General features: G+C 40.5%; 1 protein-coding gene across 3 annotated transcripts; it reads left to right on the top strand.

The window, feature by feature from the left end:
• Nucleotides 1–1,853: 1,853 nt before the first annotated feature.
• Nucleotides 1,854–17,153, top strand: gpt (glutamic--pyruvic transaminase). Of its 3 annotated transcripts, none has more exons than XM_027166111.2 (12): nt 1,854–2,035; nt 2,544–2,724; nt 12,338–12,427; nt 12,642–12,750; nt 13,445–13,578; nt 13,928–14,171; nt 14,599–14,678; nt 14,758–14,894; nt 15,072–15,246; nt 15,497–15,652; nt 15,744–15,856; nt 16,573–17,153. In XM_027166111.2, exons 1-12 carry the CDS (start codon nt 1,869–1,871, stop codon nt 16,661–16,663), a joined length of 1,677 nt encoding a protein of 558 aa, XP_027021912.1. In that variant the 5' UTR covers nt 1,854–1,868; the 3' UTR covers nt 16,664–17,153. The 3 variants fall into 3 exon arrangements, with proteins under 3 accessions (XP_027021912.1, XP_027021914.1, XP_027021913.1); XM_027166113.2 differs by lacking the exon at nt 1,854–2,035 and adding an exon at nt 2,195–2,338; XM_027166112.2 differs by lacking the exon at nt 1,854–2,035 and adding an exon at nt 2,313–2,334.
• Nucleotides 17,154–20,209: the final 3,056 nt, after the last annotated feature.

The raw sequence follows: 20,209 nt of genomic DNA, 5'->3' as shown, positions 1-20,209 counted from the left end.
TTGATGTGTGTTCTGACCGAATGAGGTAAAAAAGAAATCTACAAAATGTGAATGACTGTGATAAATAAGTCAAATGTTACTGTGGCTCATGTGATGTGGGCGATACGGTGACGTCCCATCCAGACTGTTTCTCCCAGAGCTCCAAGGATCATCTGCAAACCCTGACCAGGATAAAGTGCTGACTTACTGAAGATAAATGAACGAATACACACAGCGATGTGAAGCTACATGGCTAAACACATATGTTATACATACATGAAACATTAACAAGGTCTTAATGATCAAAGAACTGACTCTCAACGGATGTTTGTTGTGCAAACGCTAGATACAGTCGTTTGTGAACATTCCACTGAAATCTTGCTAAAATACGCAGCTTTCTAGCTTTGTTGTGGATAAAGTAATTGAGATCACTTTTGAACTGAGCTGTATCTGCTTTGACAGTGTTTTGGTATAAAAAAAAAAATTATGATTTCTATATTTATTGTGAAAAGGACAATTCTTCTATGCCTGAAGTTGGTGCTGACCTAAACTTCTCCCTCCATAATATCCTTCCATTGATTTATTACCCATTAGCAATATTACATTCAATTTAAGCCAAGAGTCTACAGCACGTTTGGCTTTAAGGGTCAGAAAATAAGTAAGAGCTATTCCTTATTATACATACAGAACAGAGAGCCTTTTAATTAGCTAATAGCTTGTCCTTTACAACAGCATGAAGCTGAAATCCCATCACAGAGACACATGGATGATGTATTTTGTGGGTGGTGCATGACTACATTTTTCCACAGATTCTAATTCTTGTCTGCTATTAGATAGATCAGCAATTTTTAATCCACTTAAGCTGTTCTCTTATTGTCGATTTCCTCTTAATTAATTACCAGGTTGTGTCTTGGACTGAAATATGTATCCAGATTTCACTGGCATTCTTACATTGTTTTGCTTTATATAAGTACTATTCTGATATAAGAGAATAAAGGTGGTTTACCTTTAGCATAACAGAACATACCAGCAATCAGATATCAGAGAGAAAGAGAGAGAGACAATATGACAAGACAATCTGATTCTTCAATTTAAGACTTACAAAAGAAAGAGACCAAAAACAAACAGTTATCTTCACTGAGCGTCTCTGTTGTGCCCTATCAAGTGTAGACAGGGGGAAAGTGTAAGATAATGGCTGTGTAGCAATTTGGAGATTGTGGGGTGTGTCATTGTAAATGAGTTGAGATAACGTCTATGCTGGACGAATTCTGAGTATGGGTCACCGTACTTAGCCGTGTGTCACGTCACTTTAAACACTAACAACATCTGTAATATCCAAAGATAGGCATATGTCATGCTTTCTGGTAGTCTTGGAAGGTTTTGTGCAATAATTAAGATTGAGAAATGTGTCATCACTAACTTGTGACCGCCTTGCTTATTTGTACACTATATGGTCTTTCTTAAGCTGTTGATGCAAACATAAAAGTATACAGTTATACAGAATGTCTTTGTATGCTGCAGTTTTTCTAGAACTAAAAATCCCAAACCTGTTTCAAAATGAAAGTCTCCATGTGCACAAAGCTCCATAAAAACATGGACCACCATATGGACACTTCCATATTACCATTTTATTTAACTTAATGACCATAATCTAAATCTTGTACAAACTGTATATCCTGCACTTACTGCTATTGCACTCTGGTTAGACCTAAACTGCATTTCGTTGCCTTGTACTTGTACATGTGTAATGACAATAAAGTTTAATCTAATCTAATCTAATCTAATCTAATCTAATCTTTGTCACAGGTTCCTCGCTATGGTTACGTTCTAAACACCTAGGGCACTAAATAGGTAGCCTTCCTATAAAGTGTGTGAGAGTGCAGTAGCGCATGGGAGGAGCCCGACAGGCACTCAGTTTGATTCATTCCGTGTCTGACAAAAGTCTCCTCCCAGAGTTGCTCTGCACGCCGTGGAATCTTCGCCCGGCTCTGCGCTGCGTCTCGATCAAGGCGTCGGTTGTCTCGGAAACCAGTGGAAGCTTCTTCAAAAACTTCTGGTGCGTAAAAATCTAGGAGTAGGAATGGGAGGAGGTGCTGATGGTAGGGGGTTTCACAACAACAAAAATCAAGAGTATAAAAAGAAATGCTGAATTGAGGCTTTGGGAAGGAAGTGTGTGTGTGTGTGTGTGTGTGTGTGTGTGTGTGTGTGTGTGTGTGTGTGTGTGTGTGTGTGAGAGAGAGAGAGAGAGAGAGAGAGAGAGAGAGAGAGAGAGAGAGAGAGTTGTGTACTTTAGTGTCCAAATTTGCGTCTTATCTTGGTATCTATCGTCCCGGGATCAAAGGTCTTGTAGAACTTGTGCGTAAGTTTCATTTTAATCGAGTCGTTCTTCTGTTACAAGCTTCGGCTTCAATTTGAGTTCACAACTCATCAGAAATAAAAACAAAACAATAAATCCAGACAGTAACTAAACGTGCTCCAGGGATGTTTCCGTGCACACGCGGGAGACTAGGAACGCGCAGTATGATGAGTTTTTCTCCTCTGTCTCCTCTGTGGTCTCCCATCAGGACTTTCTCTGTAGGTCGGAGCCGATTCACGTGGGGGAAGATGGCCGAGAATGATGCTCTCAGTCAGCGCAAGAAGGTGCTCACCATTGACACGATGAACGCCAACGTGAAGAAAGTGGAGTACGCGGTGCGGGGACCCATCGTACAGCGCGCCGTGCAGCTGGAGAAGGAGCTGAAAGAGGTGCGGTGTCTCATCTCTATGCTTGACCAGAGCGCACTTAAGGCTCTCGAACCCCTTTAAGTGTTAAACAAATTCCACACATCCCTTCCAACTATACACCCTCAGAAATAAAGGTACCAAACTATTGTTGCTCTTGTGGCACAATCAAAGATCCATCTGAACTATCCTTGCCTGAGAAGGTACTGTAAAAAGCTTTTAGAGTTGGTTAGTGGTCATTAAAACCCAATAATTTATCTTACATGTGTAAGCTAAAGTTATAAGAAGTGTACACCAGCATGGATAGGTGCAGGTTGGTACTTTTATTTCTGAGATGTGGGTAATAATAATTTAGCCATTTATTTGAGTTTTCGTTCTTGACCTTTCCTCCGTGTCCTTACATAGGTCCAAGTTGTGTATGTTCAAGTACTTTTTTTTGTACTTGAATTAGTGAGGTTTAGGTTAGTTTTAGTAACTGGCCAAACCAGTTGATCTGGGTTCTGATTTTGAACAAAATAATAAAAATTACCTCCCCCATGCAATGCCAAATATAGAGAGCCACTGAACTCAGAATGATTACTTATAGGACAAAAACACATAATGGAATGAAATAAAGGGTGAAATAGTCTAGTTTTGACTACAGGATGGATTTAATCCATGATCCATTGCAGATATAACACTGCAATATGTAAACCAACCTTGACATTGTTCTGTATGAATTCAGAAGGACTTGTAAAGTCATATATGAGCTGGGGGCCAAAAGTGGGAACAGAAAGTCTTGTGGGAGGAAAGCTATACTGTATGTCTCTCAGAGGACAGAAAAGCTAGAGCAATGCTTCATATTAGATCAGAGTCAGGGTGGTAAAGGTTTATTTCAAGGATAGCATGTGGCATCAGATCACCACACTTTCACTGCATGTTGCATTTTTTTCAGGGAAACACCTTGCTTTGTAATGCCTCTGTCTTTGATTCTGAAATCACTGTGTGTCCAAAAACTACCAGCTTGTAAAGCACTGTTGGAACTGCACTCACGTGGATCTAGTTTTCAGCTGCATTTCAATTAGGTCTTTAGTTCAGTAGTCAGGGTGCTGACCAGGGAGTCTCTCTCTTTACTCCCTAAAAAAATCTCACAGCGCCACCTAAAAATCATCATTGATCCCGACTACATTCCCTTACAGGACATGACATGATATTTTTTGAAGCTTTGACACACAAACCAAACTCTTAGACAAGGTATGTCTACAAATCTAGGTAGGTAAAAGTCTAGGAGTGGGATTAGGAAATATTGACCTAATCATCAAATTAAAAGCTCCAGCCCAACACTGAACAGTTCAGTCTTTTCATGCTTTACTGAACACGTATGTAAAGCTCTGCGGGTCTCCGTAATATGTAGCAAAGCCGTACAGTTTGTGTTCTATATAAGATGCAACATATAATATGCAATATGCAAAAATATTAAAATGCTAAAATATTAAAGTGCACCCATTTAGCATTTAAATGTTTTTGCATATTGTGTGAAATTATTCTTGCCCTTTTTTTCTTTTATGTTAATAGCTTTTAACATGATCAGTAAAATGTTACGATTATAAGTGTACAAGTTACAATAAGGGTACAACGTGTATCTGTGACTGTATAAAATATTTCAGGGAAATCTGGACAGCTTTGACACTCTGTTGTTAGGAATGTGAAAGTTTTTTTTTTTTCTTTCCTTTTTTCAGATATTTTACAAGTTGCTAGGTAATAATGACTGTTAAGCTCATGGGGATCTTGCTCAGGCATGTTGTAACTGGTGCTTCTACATATCACAAATTCATGGAGTTCGTGGAGTTCTTTACCCCACTAACCACTTATGTGTGTTCACTGAACACTTCTCGGGTTGAACTAGGGTGGATTTTACGGGTCGTGGTCGGTGCATCGTGTGTGAACTTCAACCTCAACAAATTCAGCTTTCGATAGAACTTCTTCAGCCAATAGGTGACCAGATCAAGAGGCACAATTTGGCGAGGTGTTTCTTATAATCCAGACTTATTTCTAACAATCCAGACGTTTCCCCCATCAACCCAGATTTTTCCCCCAACAACCCAGATTTTCTACTTACAGTTCAAACTTATTCATAATATTTAGTTGTATTTCTGACAGCACTGGATTAGTAATGTTTGGTTACTTGTTTTAAAGGCACCAGGTTGCTGATTGTTTGTAACTGGACCAGGCTCATTTGTTAAAGAAGTGTAGAAACGAGAATACACTGTGAAGCAATACACCCTATACATTTAAATACTTAAATAAGTGTCTAGTAAGTTGTTCAGGTCAGTGCTTTAGACCTCAGGGTTGTCTCTGGGGCTCCATTGAAGGATGTGCATTTAGCATTGTTCTGCTGGGAGTTAATGAAGAGGCAGCAGTGTGCTCTCCAGAAGCAGTTCTCTCCACCAATCAGCTCTTCATCTCTTCGCATATTCACATCCATCATGCAGCTTTTCAGAATGACTGCTGTTCTGTGTCACAAAATTGACAGCCCTTTGTCTCTGGGAATTTCAGGCAGCCACCAGTTTCCACGGTTCACTCCGTTACCATCATCTGCTGCTCTGCTCTGCTCTGTTCCCTTAGGGCTATTCTAACATAGCTGTCTGTTAGATCACTTCAATCAGATGTTGGCATTTCTCCCATTTACCTGGCACACCTTTTTATTACTACGCAAGAATATTGTTAGGGATAATTAGATTAGATTTGGAGTAATTGTCACGTTTGTCGGCTTCAAAGTGAGCCAAGGGTGAATACGAGTTGTGACGTGAACCTTCTCGGGAACACGACACCAAAACACATTTTGTTTTGTATAGACTGTGGGCTCAAATTCAGGGGTCCCTGGGTCATAAAGGGGTGGAGCTTAAGTAAAATTTGTTCAACCATTTACATATTAACATTATGACATCACTGCTGACCATTTCTTGTCTACATCGATATACCGCTTGGCACAATAATGCTTCTTTTATTTAAACATTTGCATTACATTGTTAGTCGTTTATCAACATTAGTTAAGATGATCATCCAGCTAGTTAGTTTAGCTGGAATTAACATTAGATTTTTTTTGCTACATGACAAGAATTAGTAGTTAAACGTAATGTTATATACAGCAGTAAAAAAAACTGTAAATGTGTTTACTTTTTCAATTAACACACATTAACTATGTTATCTCGTTCACTCTCAAACCAGATAACATAACGGCTGCGGTTTGATCAAACTGAGCCTGCCTCGAGTAAAGTCAGTGTGCACGAATAATCATGTTTAAGTTCATTTGTTGGACAAAGCTTTCCCGAGCTGAAGGTTCACCTGAAAACCCTAGGTACATCCGCACCCTTTCTATAATCTGAGCTGCTTTTCAGCTGGCCTGAGTCTCACAATTAGACAGTACAATGGGTATGGCCTCAGGCCGCCCTGTGTGCTGAGACTCAACTGTTTTTTGCCGAGGAAACCAGTCTGGAACTTGCTGCACTTAATACATGTTTACACACCTACATCTCAAAGTCTACCTACCAGCAGATCATTTCTGAAAGAACTGTTTGCTTTGTATGCCATAGACCTGCCTCATCTTTGTTTGTCTGTGCACTAATCTTAAAAAGGATCGTTTGCTACTGAACTACAGATATAAAAGATGTTGAGTAAACGGTTAACGATAACATAAAGGCTACGGGGACGAGTCAAAAAACGGTGACGCAAAAAAGAGACTGAAGTCCAGTGTGTGAATCACACTGACTGACCCTGGTTGCTTCTGAGATCACACATTAACATGTTGTCATGCCTGCGTTATTCATTTTGTCCTTACTCATTTCGTGGACTTCATTCGAGCAAACATCAAAGTGTCAGTGCAACAGTTTGGAATTAGTTTGCTAACATGCAGCATGTGATACAGAGAAGATTAATCTATAAACCGAAGTCTAGATTCAGAAATTCGTGACGTTTTTGGAATTCACGCAGAATTTAAAAATCGAAAGAAGAAAAAAAACAGATAACCGATTTGTCTTCATAGGAATTCTTGAAATGTGTTTGAAATTGTTGAAATTAGACAAAGTTGAAATTGTCGATCTACAAAATATCGAAACAAAATGTAAACGTCGAAACAAAATATATACAGTAACAGTGTACAGTATCGTCAGTGTAAACTTTTATATATTTCAATAATATTATATTTAGTTTACTGGGATCCTTTTTTCTGTCCTCAGAACATAAAGTTTATAGCCTTCTGAGTGTTATCTAAAGATTATAACGATTAACGGGTGGGTGTGTGTTTTATCACCGACAAGGCGACGACAAGCAGAGTTTCTGTTTAATTTTTTAAAAAATTTTTATACAGCACATAAAGATGGGTTTTATTTTCTTACACAACACTATGTGACATTTTTAAATTCATTCCCGGATGACACGTCGTACTTTTTATCCACTTAAAGTTACACTTAATGTTGTGGAACTTCCCTGTATTTAAGTTGTATACAAATTATTACAGCTTTAATCTCACTCCAGCATCATCTATTCCTCAATAACACAAAACAACTGACACTAAGGACTCCTGTTGGATTTGGTCACCTTGAGCATAATTTAGACATCATATGATGTTAGTTTTGATCTGAAATAACAAGCACCTGTTTTAACTTGCTGCACGTCTCTGGGTCATGTCCCTGAGGTGAAATGATGGCGTGGTTACAGAGATATTACTGTTTGTCAAACGGTTCGGTAAATATCGAAATATCGGACTTTGTTCGGACGCTTTAGCCATATTTCTGTCGTAAGCATTGAATAATAAGGCCGGCACGTAGCGACCTCCAATGAACTTACGTAGCGAACAGAGACAGATTAATACGTAGCATTAAATACATAGTTTTAAAATCTCAGGAAACTTCAGGGACACATTTGAGGTGTAGATTAAGCTCCGTAAACTCTTTATGGTGAATCTGAATCAAGTCTGACTTGCTTTCATGTTGGGATTTTTAAATCCTGAAACAAAGTCTTTTTCTTGTGCAGTTGTTTAACTAGTTTCAGGTTCAGTTTCAGAAATCACGGAAATCACCAACAGAAATGGTGTCGTGTCTTCAGATTACTGTGTGAATAAGGAAAGGAACAAAACTGGTCAAAGATCAGATGTATACAAGTTTTTTTTTAATTCCTATTGTTTTACATTGGAGTTACAAGGCTAATAAACCCAACAATGTTAACTTTGTAGTCTATATGTCTGTCTGTCTGTCTGTCTGTCTCTCTCTCTCTCTCTCTCTCTCTCTGTGTGTGTCTGACTGTCTGTCTGTCTATTGATCTATCTGTCTCTCTCTGTCTTGATCTGTCTGACTCTGTCTATGGATATCTATCTATCTATCTATCTATCTATCTATCTATCTATCTATCTATCTATCTATCTATCTATCTATCTATCTCTCTGTCTGTCTGTCTGTCTGTCTATCTTTCTCTCTGTCTGTCTATCTATCTAACTATGTATATACCTACCTACAATTCCGTCCATGAAGCTCAGCTCTGCTTTACAATTAAACTTACAATTTATCTTAAGTGACATTAGCACCAGGGCAGGTTTTGTTTGTGACTGTTTTTTTCTCAGCCAGGAAGCAAGTCACACGCTTTGAAACCACAAACCAACAGTTGCTTAACTGCCCTTGTTTGTCATTAATGTGTGTAATATAATTTTTTTTTTTTCGGTAGAATTCATGCTGAGTCCTGATTTGGTCACCTTGTACATAATTTACACATCATACGCTGTTAGTTTTGCACTTGTTTTTGACCCTGAGGAGAAATGATGGCGTGGTCACAGAGATATCGCTGTTTGTCAGATGGTCCGGTAAATATCGAAAGCTGTGTCCTTCTACAGTATGCGCAACATGTCTGATGGGACTTTGTCCGGACGCTTTAGCCATATTTCTGTCATAGGCATTGAATAATAAGCCGGCACGTAGCGACCTCCAATGAACTTACATAGCGAACAGAGACGAATTAATACGTAGCATGAAAAATGTGTGTTAAGAGTTTTTTTTAAATAACTATATTGTTCTACATTGGAGTTACAAGGTTAATAAACCCAACAACAATGTTAACATTGTAGTCTGTCTCTCTCTCTGTCTGACTGTCTGTCTCTATCTCTTTCTGTCTGTATATCTGTCTCTCTCTATCTCTGTCTGTCTGACTGTCTGTCTCTCTGTCTCTCTCTATCTCTGTCTGTCTGACTGTCTGTCTTTATCTATCTATCTATCTATCTATCTATCTATCTATCTATCTATCTATCTATCTATCTATCTATCTATCACTCTTTCTCTCTGTCTATCTATCTATCACTCTTTCTCTCTGTCTATCTATATCTATCACTCTTTCTCTCTGTCTATCACTCTCTCTATCTATCTATCTCTCTCTCTCTCTCTCTCTCTCTCTCTCAATATGCAGTATGCATAGCTGCCCTTGTGTGTAATATATTATCAGCTTTAGTACAATTCATGCTGTCATTTAGAGAGTAGAATCCCATTTATTTCTATATTCTATACATATCAGATCTCTGAATATAAATCGATTTCTTTTCTATATCGTAAACAACAATGTTTAGGTTAGAACTAAATATATGGATTTGTCAGAACTAAAAATTTCAGATCTCATACCAACGTGACCCAGAATTTGAGACTCAACATTATGCAAAATCTTGCAAAACATTATGCAAATCCAACATTATGCACAGATGCGCGACTTTACGTGTTCACGACATCAACAAAATCAGATTTTACAGTATTTAACTTCTGCACTAATGATATCCCAGCATTCAGGGCAACTTTGAGTCCTGTACTTACTGATACTCAGGAATGAATCAGTTCATGCTTAATATTTATTCAGATTATATAATATTATATACATCATTAAAATTATCTTTGGCGTCCATCTCCATGGTTTCATTCTTGTTTACTGAAGAGCTATAAATCTTCATAACAGAATGAAGGTGTGTTTAGTAAGTCTTGGGATTAACATGAGTACTTGTTGTGCCACCTGCTATTATTACACTGACTCAACAAATGTTATGTTGAAGTATTTTGTTGAGGAAATCCAGCTGTGTGTATTAACACAGCTTTGTATTTGATCTCTCACCGTACGTGAGACGTCCAACCGAGTGGCCCGGCACCAGCTCAGAATGATGAAAAAACTCTCACTGACGTAACTAAACTACAGTCAAAGTGTCCTTGTGTTTTTACATTTTATTTAAAATCGGTGAAAATGCCCCTGGTGTCACACTGCTGATGTCGGTTCCTTTTTTCTTTAGGTCTTAAAAAAAAAAAAGCTATTAATAAAATAGTTTGAATAAATATTACTGATTTGGATAAGATGGGGTTTTTTTTGTTGCAGTGTTCAACTGTAACACATTAAACATTATACTGAGCTAAGGATAAAGCCGAGTTGTGTCGCAGCTCCTGTCTTAAATCTGTAAACACCCCAGGTCTGCTCGGAGAGTCTGGCCCTTGGGGTGTTTCTCACGCGACTCGTCTGATTGGCTACAGATGATCGGCATCTCTTGTTGTTTGACCAATAACAGCAGCAGAGGCTCAATTCCGGTGAGGCTTATTTACTGAAAGAATAGAAGGACTCAAAGGAAGGACTTGCCAGCTGCTCCTATCGGCCAACGGAGCGAAACGCGTGCACACACACACGCACACACACACACACACACACACACACACACACATTCACACACACTCGCACATTCTTCCTGTTGAATAATATCAACTCTGTGTCTGTTCTCATACACACCACCTGCTTGTTTTCCACACAGAATATTGTTGGAAAAAGGATGTTGGATCCCAAGCTGTTGGAGGAACTTTTTTTTGGCAGTTACAGTATGTTTGCTGAATGCTGAACTGTGTTAAGTCCACATGGCGAATCACGTACCACCTCTCTGAAATGTATCATGATTTCAAGATGTTATACACACATGCTGTCCAAATCTCAATAATCTTTGGATCACTTGGGATATTTTATAGATTTGTAATTTCATGATGTCCAGCTTTGCTTCTTCCAGCATCTCAGAGGTCTGTAATTTTCTCCTCTGACCTTTCACCCCTGTAGTCCCGATACACTCGTTATCTGAGGAGTCACGGTCATTAACCTTTTGGCTGGTTGCTTGAGGATATTTTATTAAAGGATATATTTCGTACGTGAACAACAAGGCTTTCGGGGTCTGTTTGAGTTCTCATAAGACTTCAGTCATGCTTTGTACTGGAAGCTTGACTTGTTTGAGATATTATACAACTCAACATGGTTTGTGGCGATGGTTGAGAAGAAGGTTGCAGGATGGACTCAGAGCGTCATTGCGGGTTTCTGGAAACAGCATGTTTCTTGGTTGATTGAGTACCTTTTTAGAAAATTATATGAATTCCTCACTGAACTTTCACTCATTCTGGAATGTTAGACTGAGTAATTCACCAGCTGAGGAAACCTCAGCTGTTTCCTCTGTGAAAGGGATTTGTTAAATAACAGAGTGTAAGAGACTGTGTGTGTGTGTGTGTGTGTGTGTGTGTGTGTGTGTGTGTGTGTGTGTGTGTGAGTGAGTGAGACACACACACACTGTGTGGTTTGTGTAAGTGAGAGAGAGAGAGAGAGAGAGAGAGAGACACACACACACACTGTGTGGTTTGTGTGAGTGAGAGAGAGAGAGAGAGTGAGTGAGAGACACACACAGTGTGGTTTGTGTGAGTGTGAGAGAGAGAGAGAGAGAGAGAGAGAGAGAGAGAGAGAGAGAGAGAGAGAGAGAGAGAGAGACGGTCAGAAACAAACAGAAAGTGACCAAGAAAAAAGGGTCAGGATGGAAACAATGAGGTAGTGATAGAGAGAGTGTAAGGGATGAAAAACGAGACAGAAAGAAAAGGGGGGAGCGAGTGAGAGAGAGAGAGTCAAGAGTGTCGAGAGAGAGAGAGAGGTTGATTGCTGGACTGAGAAGCCAACATTTTTTACATTAGCAAATAAATATATGGAAATGTAAACTTTCCTGAGGGAATGAGATCTGACCATGAAACCTGAAGTGTAGACATTACACCTCTGCCCTGGTGCTCAAAAATAAATGTAGGTGAATTTAAAAAATAACTCGTTAAAATAGTGGACAATCCTCCAGTATTGGATATACTTGTGTGGAACATAATTTGGAGATTTTGTGAATGAATGAATGAATGAATGAATGAATAAATAAGGGGGGCACAGTGGCTTAGTGGTTAGCACGTTTCACGCCTCCAGGGTTGGGGGTTCGATTCCCGCCTCCACCTTGTGTGTGTGGAGTTTGCATGTTCTCCCCGTGCCTCGGGGGTTTCCTCCGGGTACTCCGGTTTCCTCCCCCGGTCCAAAGACATGCATGGTAGGTTGATTGGCATCTCTGGAAAATTGTCCGTAGTGTGTGAGTGTGTGAGTGAATGAGAGTGTGTGTGTGCCCTGTGATGGGTTGGCACTCCGTCCAGGGTGTATCCTGCCTCGATGCCCGTGACCCGAGGTAGTTCGGATAAGCGGTAGAAAATGAATGAATGAATGAATACTTTTGTGACACCTATTTCTGATTTGTCTAACACAAAGGAAGAAATACATTTTAATCTTTAAGACTGAGTGCACATTTCTCTTCTCTTGTGATTGATAGGGAGTGAAGAAACCCTTCGACGAGGTCATCAAAGCTAACATCGGAGATGCCCATGCCATGGGACAGCAACCCATCACCTTCTTCAGACAGGTGAGCATCATTTCAGAGACCAAACTGAATCTCGCTTACTTTTGTTCTGTTGTTTTTTTCTATCATGCAGTTTTCCAGAGTTACATTAGTAATCTATGAGCAGTGACCCGCCCTGGGCAGTTAGTGTGTCCGCATCACCTTCAAACTTTCTCCTGTTTCTTTAAACAAACTTCTGTTGGGCGATAAAGGTTTCACTGTTGTCCTTCTTTTCAAGGTCTTGGCATTATGCTCGTATCCAGAACTGTTGGATGATAACAAGTTTCCTGACGATGCCAAAGTTCGTGCACGGCGCATTCTGAAGGCTTGTGGAGGAAGCAGCATCGGTACGTTATATATGCATATGTGCTTTAGGGGGCGTGGTCTCTCTGGCAGGCCCTTAGAGGGTGTTGCTTTCATGCTTGTCATTATGACTTTAGGAGGCGTGGCCTTTGTTATTGTCATAATTACTTTAGGAGGCGTGGCCTTTGTGTTTGTCATTATTACTTTAGGAGGCGTGGCCTTTGTGTTTGTCATTATTACTTTAGGAGGCGTGGCCTTTCTTTTGTCATTATGACTTTAGGAGGCGTGGCCTTTGTTCTTGTCATTATTACTTTAGGAGGCGTGGCCTTTGTTCTTGTCACTACTACTTTAGGAGGTGTGGCCTTTGTTCTTGTCATTATTACTTTAGGAGGCGTGGCCTTTGTTCTTGTCACTACTACTTTAGGAGGTGTGGCCTTTGTTCTTGTCATTATTACTTTAGGAGGTGTGGCCTTTGTTCTTGTCATTATTACTTTAGGAGGCATTATTACTTTAGGAGGCGTAGCCTTTGTTCTTGTCATTATTACTTTAGGAGGTGTGGCCTTTGTTCTTGTCATTATTACATTAGGAGGTGTGGCCTTTGTTCTTGTCATTATTACTTTAGGAGGTGTGGCCTTTGTTCTTGTCATTATTACATTAGGAGGCATTATTACTTTAGGAGGCGTGGCCTTGGTTCTTGTTCTTGTGACATTTGTAACATGCAGATTTTTCCATTTCTAGGCTCATATACTGCGAGTCAGGGAATCGACTGCATCAGGCATGACGTCGCCAACTACATCCAGCGTCGTGACGGCGGCATCTCATGCGACCCGGACAACATCTATCTGACCACAGGCGCCAGTGACGGCATCGTTGTACGTCCTCATGATTTAACTCCTCTACCCTCGACCACTCCGATATTAAAATCCCCCAAATCTTCCTGACATTAGGTGTTTTTGCTCTAAATCTTTCACACAAAGTTTATCTGACAACATTCAGTTTATGCTAAAAAATCCTTCCACTGCAATCCTGATGCCCCTGAGAACATGTTGGCAAACTCACTGTATATTTGTTGAGTGAATGTGTGTAGGACAAACTCTGGAGCACATAACGTACTGTAAATAGTTTAATACTAGAGTGTATGAGAATCTTAACACCTCCAGTTTAGCCTGGTGCTCTCTCTCTCTCTCTTTCTTTCTCTCTCTCTCTCTCTCTCTCTCTCAGACCATGCTGAAGTTGCTGATAGCAGGTGAGGGTCGGACCCGTACAGGTGTGATGATCTCCATCCCTCAGTATCCTCTGTACTCGGCTGCGCTGACAGAGATGGGCGGTGTGCAGGTTAACTACTACCTGAACGAGGAGAAGTGCTGGAGTCTGGACATCGCCGAGCTGCAGCGCTCCCTACAGGCCGCCAGAAAGCACTGCAACCCACGAGTTCTGTGCATCATCAACCCAGGAAACCCAACAGGTGATGAGAAGAGTCCAGAGTTTAAACACACTGTCTCCTTACACACCATGCTCTTTTCTGGAAGAATTTTAAATCAAGAATATAACATTAATCATTCCCACGTTTGTGTAAAACAATATTTATGGTTTCTTAAAGTTAAGGCAGCAAAGTATGTGGCAGAAAACACCACTCTGGGAAGAAAATGAACAGATCTTTAGTCTTTTTGAATGCCTTTGTCATGTCTCACTCCACAGTGAAGGTTAATATGAAGCTTGTGTGAAAGTAGATGATCTCAAACCCATTTCTGCTCTCTGAGATGCTCCAAGCGTTTGTTCGTACGGAGCTCGACATTTTTTTGTTCGTAAGGGACAGAAGTGAACTGGAAAAAAGGGTCGATATTACAACGTGTTGGTCGTTGTTCAATCTGAGCTGCTTTTCCTCATGACAGGTCAGGTACAGAGCAGGGAGTGTATCGAGGACGTGATCCGGTTCGCTGCTAAGGAACATCTCTTCCTGATGGCTGATGAGGTAACACGATACCTCTGAGCATTTCTTTCTGTTTATATACAAATGTTTATTAAACCTTTTAATTCTTTCCTCTTTTCAGGTGTATCAGGATAACGTGTATGCCGAGGGTTGTACCTTTCACTCATTTAAGAAGGTGTTATTTGAGATGGGTCCTGAATTCTCCAACACAGTGGAGCTGGCCTCGTTCCACTCCACCTCCAAGTGTTACATGGGAGAGTGAGTGCACTCATTCAGATGATCTGGGCCTGTTTCCCAGGCTCACAATGAAAAGCCAAACTAGAGCGTAACTGAATGGCTTGAGAGAAACAGGTCATACAGACCTAGGGAGATATTAAGGGTTTGTCTTTCGATGGAATCTTTTTTTGTTACTACAGTATTTACATGCTATTTCAGGTGCGGTCTACGAGGTGGTTATATGGAGGTGATAAACATGGATCCGGACGTGAAGACTCAGCTCACTAAACTGGTGTCTGTGCGTCTATGTGCTCCCGTTCCAGGTCAGGCGCTCATGGCCCTGGTGACCAACCCTCCTAAACCCGGAGAGCCGTCATACGCCCAGTTCATCAAGGTGACTCAACCTTTTACCCTCAAGTCTCAATCATTAAACATTCAACAGAAAAGACTTCACTAGTCTTGTCATGTGTTCAGTGTCAAGCTTACATGAGCTTGACTAACTGTAGCTCGGGCCGCTCTGTAATTAAATCAATTATTATTTATACATTGTTCATCTTCTACCCACAGGATCAACGTTAACTGACCTGCAGTGTAATAAGTAATGTGTAAAGGTCTAGCGTGATGGTTTTTTCCCCTGTGTGTAGGAGCGCACGGCTACGCTGAATAACCTGGCACAGAAAGCCAAGCTGACTGAAGACATTCTGAACACGGTGCCTGGGATCAGATGCAACCCCGTGCAGGGGGCGATGTACTCGTTCCCACGCATCATGCTCCCTGAGCGAGCCATAAAGGAGGCCAAGGTGCGTCACTCGCTTCGAGTTTTCAATAATTCTCTATCATACATCATCAAAACGTTAAAGCGTGTGTTTATTTTTGTGTCCTTTTGTGTAGGAAAGTGGACAGGAGCCTGATATGTTTTATTGTATGAAGCTCCTGGAGGAGACAGGGATCTGTTTGGTCCCTGGTAGTGGGTTTGGACAAAAAGATGGAAGCTATCACTTCAGGTGAGTGTCTTATTAATCAGGTCAAGCAGGGTCTTATACAGGAATGACAACTTTTACAGTTTAGCCTTAACATTAGCGACAGGGAATGGACATGAGACGGGTTCATCTCTGGTTTGGTTTGCTGTCCTCGAATTAAGTAGGAAGTCAGAACTCTCTGCTACAAATTGGGGAAAAATATACGTCTTTTGTGTGAGTGATGTATATTCTGTGTATTCTGAGGATGCGATGTTGATTTGACGTCACGTCCCGACATTTTGAGGAAGAATTTGAATTCTGAATTATGAGTTTTAATCAAATGCAGCGTTAATTAAGGTGAACGTTGACTTGTGAATTTGTAACCTTCTGTCTTGTGAACCAACAGAAAACAAGTGCTCAAGAACAATTTTTTTTCTGCATAAATATTTAGAAATGTACTATTTTTTATTTATTTGTTTTATCATACCAGTCTTTCACAAGATCTAAGATGTTTGTGGTGATGTCAATGAAGCATGTGTTTGCCTTAAATATGCTATTTGGGGTTGTTATAAAGCTTGAAATACACTGTGAAGTCAGAGCAAATTGAGCAATTTGAAAACAAATTCATATTACTCCAGTTAGTAAATAATCGTGTTATTTATAGAGTGGCCACTAGATGGCAGAGTTCAAAAGTTCATTGCTTATACAGTTTTGTAACTTTATACTATGGAGATTTATCCTCTTCTGTGCTCTTCTGACAGAATGACTATCCTACCACCGGCTGACAAACTCAAGATTTTGCTCAGTAAAGTGAAGGAGTTTCATCAGCGATTCACCAAGCAGTACTCTTAACACCTTCGCTCAACTGTCTCAACACAGTTGACCAGCCAAGTGCCTGAACCTGAACCTGCCTTCTTCTCCAGGGGCAACTTGACCAGCATCAGCACTTCATCAAATGATTCTTGAAGTCTAAATCCCGTTTTCACCAACTGGTTTTTGCACACTGGTGTAGAGATGGTTAACTTAAAAGGGTTAGATTATTAGCACTACATGTTGAAAGAAGGTTTACTTTGCAGTAGTCTGGAATATGAAAAAAAAAGCTTATGTAAAATTGTCTGTGTGTGTATGTCTGTGAGTGTGTGTCTGTGTGTATGTCTGTGTGTGTATGTCTGTGAGTGTGTGTCTGTGTGTGTGTGTCTGTCTCTGTCTGTCTGCCTGTGTTGGTTAAGGGACTTTTAGCCAAGTAATTACCACTGCATAAAGACTAGTCTTGCTTTGTTATAATTATTATATAAACGTTTTAATTATTTTAATGTGTATTAAATCAGAGTTTTACAGTAAACGGCATGAATTACTCCTTTCCTTTCGGGGTTGCAACACAAACCAGTGACCACCAGAGGGAGCACTCACCCAGACTCAATGTACATAACGTTCATAAAGTATTCTGTCTACTCTATCCGGATGGTGTTTTTACAGAGGAGGAGGACAAAAGGATGGTGTAATCGGCGGGTGAGAGAGGGAGAAGAAAAAAGATGGAAGGAAAATAAGAAACTGGAAGAAAATGGATATGAGAGTGAAATGAGAAAAGTTTACATTTTTTATTACTACTTTTTCAACATACTTTATACATAGATTTATATTATTAATTTATCCTGTTCATATATAATTAATCATCATAAAAAATAATATATAAAAAATATCTTTTCATAAGTTTCGGTTATGGCAGGTAGAGAGACTACTTATAAATTGCCTCTAGGTGTGAATGAGTGTGTGCATTGGAGCCCTGGCAATGGACTGGTGTCCTGTTCAGGGTATATTCCTTTAGTAAATAACACGTTTATAAATAGAAACTAATTTATAATAATTAACAATCTGAGTCTCAAAGGGAAGATTTCAGGGCCATAAAGTTGCACTTAGTGTGTATTATTAAAAGTATTGTACAAAATAAAAAACATAATTTGGAGTTGTCCTGGGAACCTTAGTCATGTTAGAAATGCGAGTACTTATTCTTCTCCTACTCATCTGCCAAGCTTTCTGTAAGAAATCTACAATTACACTACAATTAAGCCCCGTATGTGGAAGGCTGTTGGCGTCACCGGGACAGAAAAATCACACAGAACCTGACTGCCAATTAGAGACTATTGTTCTGTTCATCTCTTGCCTTGGACTCTGATGTTCACTACTCAGCATGCGTAACATACACTACAATTTGTATACGGAACGTTCCAGCGACTGCTGCCGTCATTTCACTTCTGTTAATTGGCTGAGAGAGAGCTCAGAATAGAGCCAAACAACAGATCAGATGGAGGAAACGGCGAGGGAAAGCAACACAACAAAGACAAACTAGTTTAAGAATGAAACACAACAGGACACGTTGTTGTGAAGTTTATTTCTTATTGATTAAAACGGAACACTTCCTTTTATCATTTACTGTACATCATAGCAGCCGGAGACGGATGTTCCTTCACCAACCTATTTTTTCTCTTTCTCTTGAAGCTGCTCAGGCAAACACAGAGAACGTTAAGTTACCAAACATAAAAGTGAAAACAATCAATTCCTAAAATCGAAACAAAACACTGACATTGGAGACTCCTTCCAAATAATGCAATATTAACATCACAGAAACTTTCAACATGTCAGCAAGTACGAGAGAGAAATGAACTAGTGACCGGTGAGGCGGAGAGACAAATGGGGAGAATGACAGACAGATGGATGGAAACTGACAGAAAGGCAGACAGACTGAAAGATGTACAGACAGACAGTAAGGCAGACAGACAGCAAGACAGAGAAGGACAGTTGGAGAGACAGACAGACCAACAGAGAAAGCTAGACAGATGGAGAGATAGACAGACAGACATACAGGCAATGAGACAGATGGACAGATAGAGAGACAGACAGAGAGAGATAGAGAGATGGAAAGATAGACAGACAGACAGATGGCCAGACAGACAGACATACAGGCAGTGAGACAGACGGACTGACAGACAGAGAGACAGACAGACCGACAAAGAGACAGGCAGACAGACAGATAGAGAGACAATTTAAGTCTCATAATATTTCAGCTTTCAGCTACCTGATGACGTTTTGCTCATATTTTTAGAGGAATATTTTTCAGCCACCTTTTCTAGTTTTATTACTATTGTACAACATCAATTCAAGTGCAAACACAGTACAAATAAGTAAACATGTGGGGGGCACAGTGGCTTAGTGGTTAGCATGTTTCCCTCACACCTCCAGGGTTGGGGGTTCGATTCCCGCCTCCGCCTTGTGTGTGGGGAGTTTGCATGTTCTCCCCGTGCCTCGGGGGTTTCCTCCGGGTACTCTGGTTTCCTCCCCCGGTCCAAAGATTAGGTAGGTTGATTGGCATCTCTGGAAAATTGTCCATAGTGTGTGTGTGTGTGTGAGTGAATGAGAGTGTGTGTGTGCCCTGTGATGGGTTGGCACTCCGTCCAGGGTGTATCCTGCCTCGATGCCCGATGACGCCTGAGATAAGCACAGACTCCCCGTGACCTGAGAAGTTCGGATAAGCGGTAGAAAATGAGTGAGAGTGAGTGATGAAGTAAACATGTCTTGACTAAATAGATGCTTTCGGGTTAAAAGTTTTTACTAATCTATGCCTTTAAGAATCGACTTTCTAAGATTTCTAAGTTTGCTGTCAGCTATTTTTGCACACCACGCATCTCTCCTGCACGTTTTCCCCTCTCTCTGCTCTCACTGGTGCTGTGTCTGTGGTGATTAGTAATGCTCCCCCTCTGTCACAGACTGATGCATCGGCAGAAGGAAAGAGACATGGTCGGGTCTGGGTGTGTGCCAATCCTGAGGAGTTCACACTCAGTAGGAACTCTGATCATGAGCATTATGTAAGTGCAAACAAGCCTTGTATCGACTCTAGATCAGAGGCCATAGTACAGTTTCAGGCTTTAACACCTTATTATCAGTCAGACGGATCAGTTGCTGATCAGCGTGGCACTATACCCCGCTTGTGTTCTCAGTCTGCTCTGAAAACTTTGAGCACACAGACCCAGTGATGAGCTCAGGCACAACACAAAACACACATTTGTGGATTGAAAAGCACCCTGCGTTGGTGAATACACACTATTTTTATAACTTCTTACCAGACTGAGATATAATGGAACAGGGTTTTTTTTTTTGATGGACGACTGATGAACTGCCAGGAGATGTTTTGAGTAAAACTATAATGTATTACCATATGATCGCTATTCAGTAAACGACAGGCTTGTGGACACTGTGGTTTAGTGCTTAGCATGTTTTTCTCTGGGGTTGGGTTTTGGTATCCTGAATCTCTGCACTGTGTGTGGAGTTTGAATGTTCTCCTTTACTTCAAGAGTTTCCTCAGGGTTCTCTAGTTTCCTCCCCCAGACCAAAGACACGTGTTGT

Source organism: Tachysurus fulvidraco, chromosome 22 (genome assembly GCF_022655615.1).
Source record: "Tachysurus fulvidraco isolate hzauxx_2018 chromosome 22, HZAU_PFXX_2.0, whole genome shotgun sequence".
NCBI classification, from domain to species: domain Eukaryota; kingdom Metazoa; phylum Chordata; class Actinopteri; order Siluriformes; family Bagridae; genus Tachysurus; species Tachysurus fulvidraco.
The sequence above is the reverse complement of the archived record's forward strand: the minus strand, read 5'-3'. Positions and strand labels throughout refer to the sequence as shown.

What these genes read in the sequence shown, in the direction of transcription:
- gpt (XM_027166111.2), top strand. Translation starts at nt 1,869, where the DNA reads ATGGGAGGAGCCCGACAGGCACTCAGTTTGATTCATTCCGTGTCTGAC. An exon ending in CCATCACCTTCTTCAGACAG is followed by an intron (nt 12,428 to 12,641) that starts GTGAGCATCATT and finishes CTTCTTTTCAAG; the next exon opens with GTCTTGGCATTATGCTCGTA. An exon ending in GAGCCATAAAGGAGGCCAAG is followed by an intron (nt 15,653 to 15,743) that starts GTGCGTCACTCG and finishes CCTTTTGTGTAG; the next exon opens with GAAAGTGGACAGGAGCCTGA.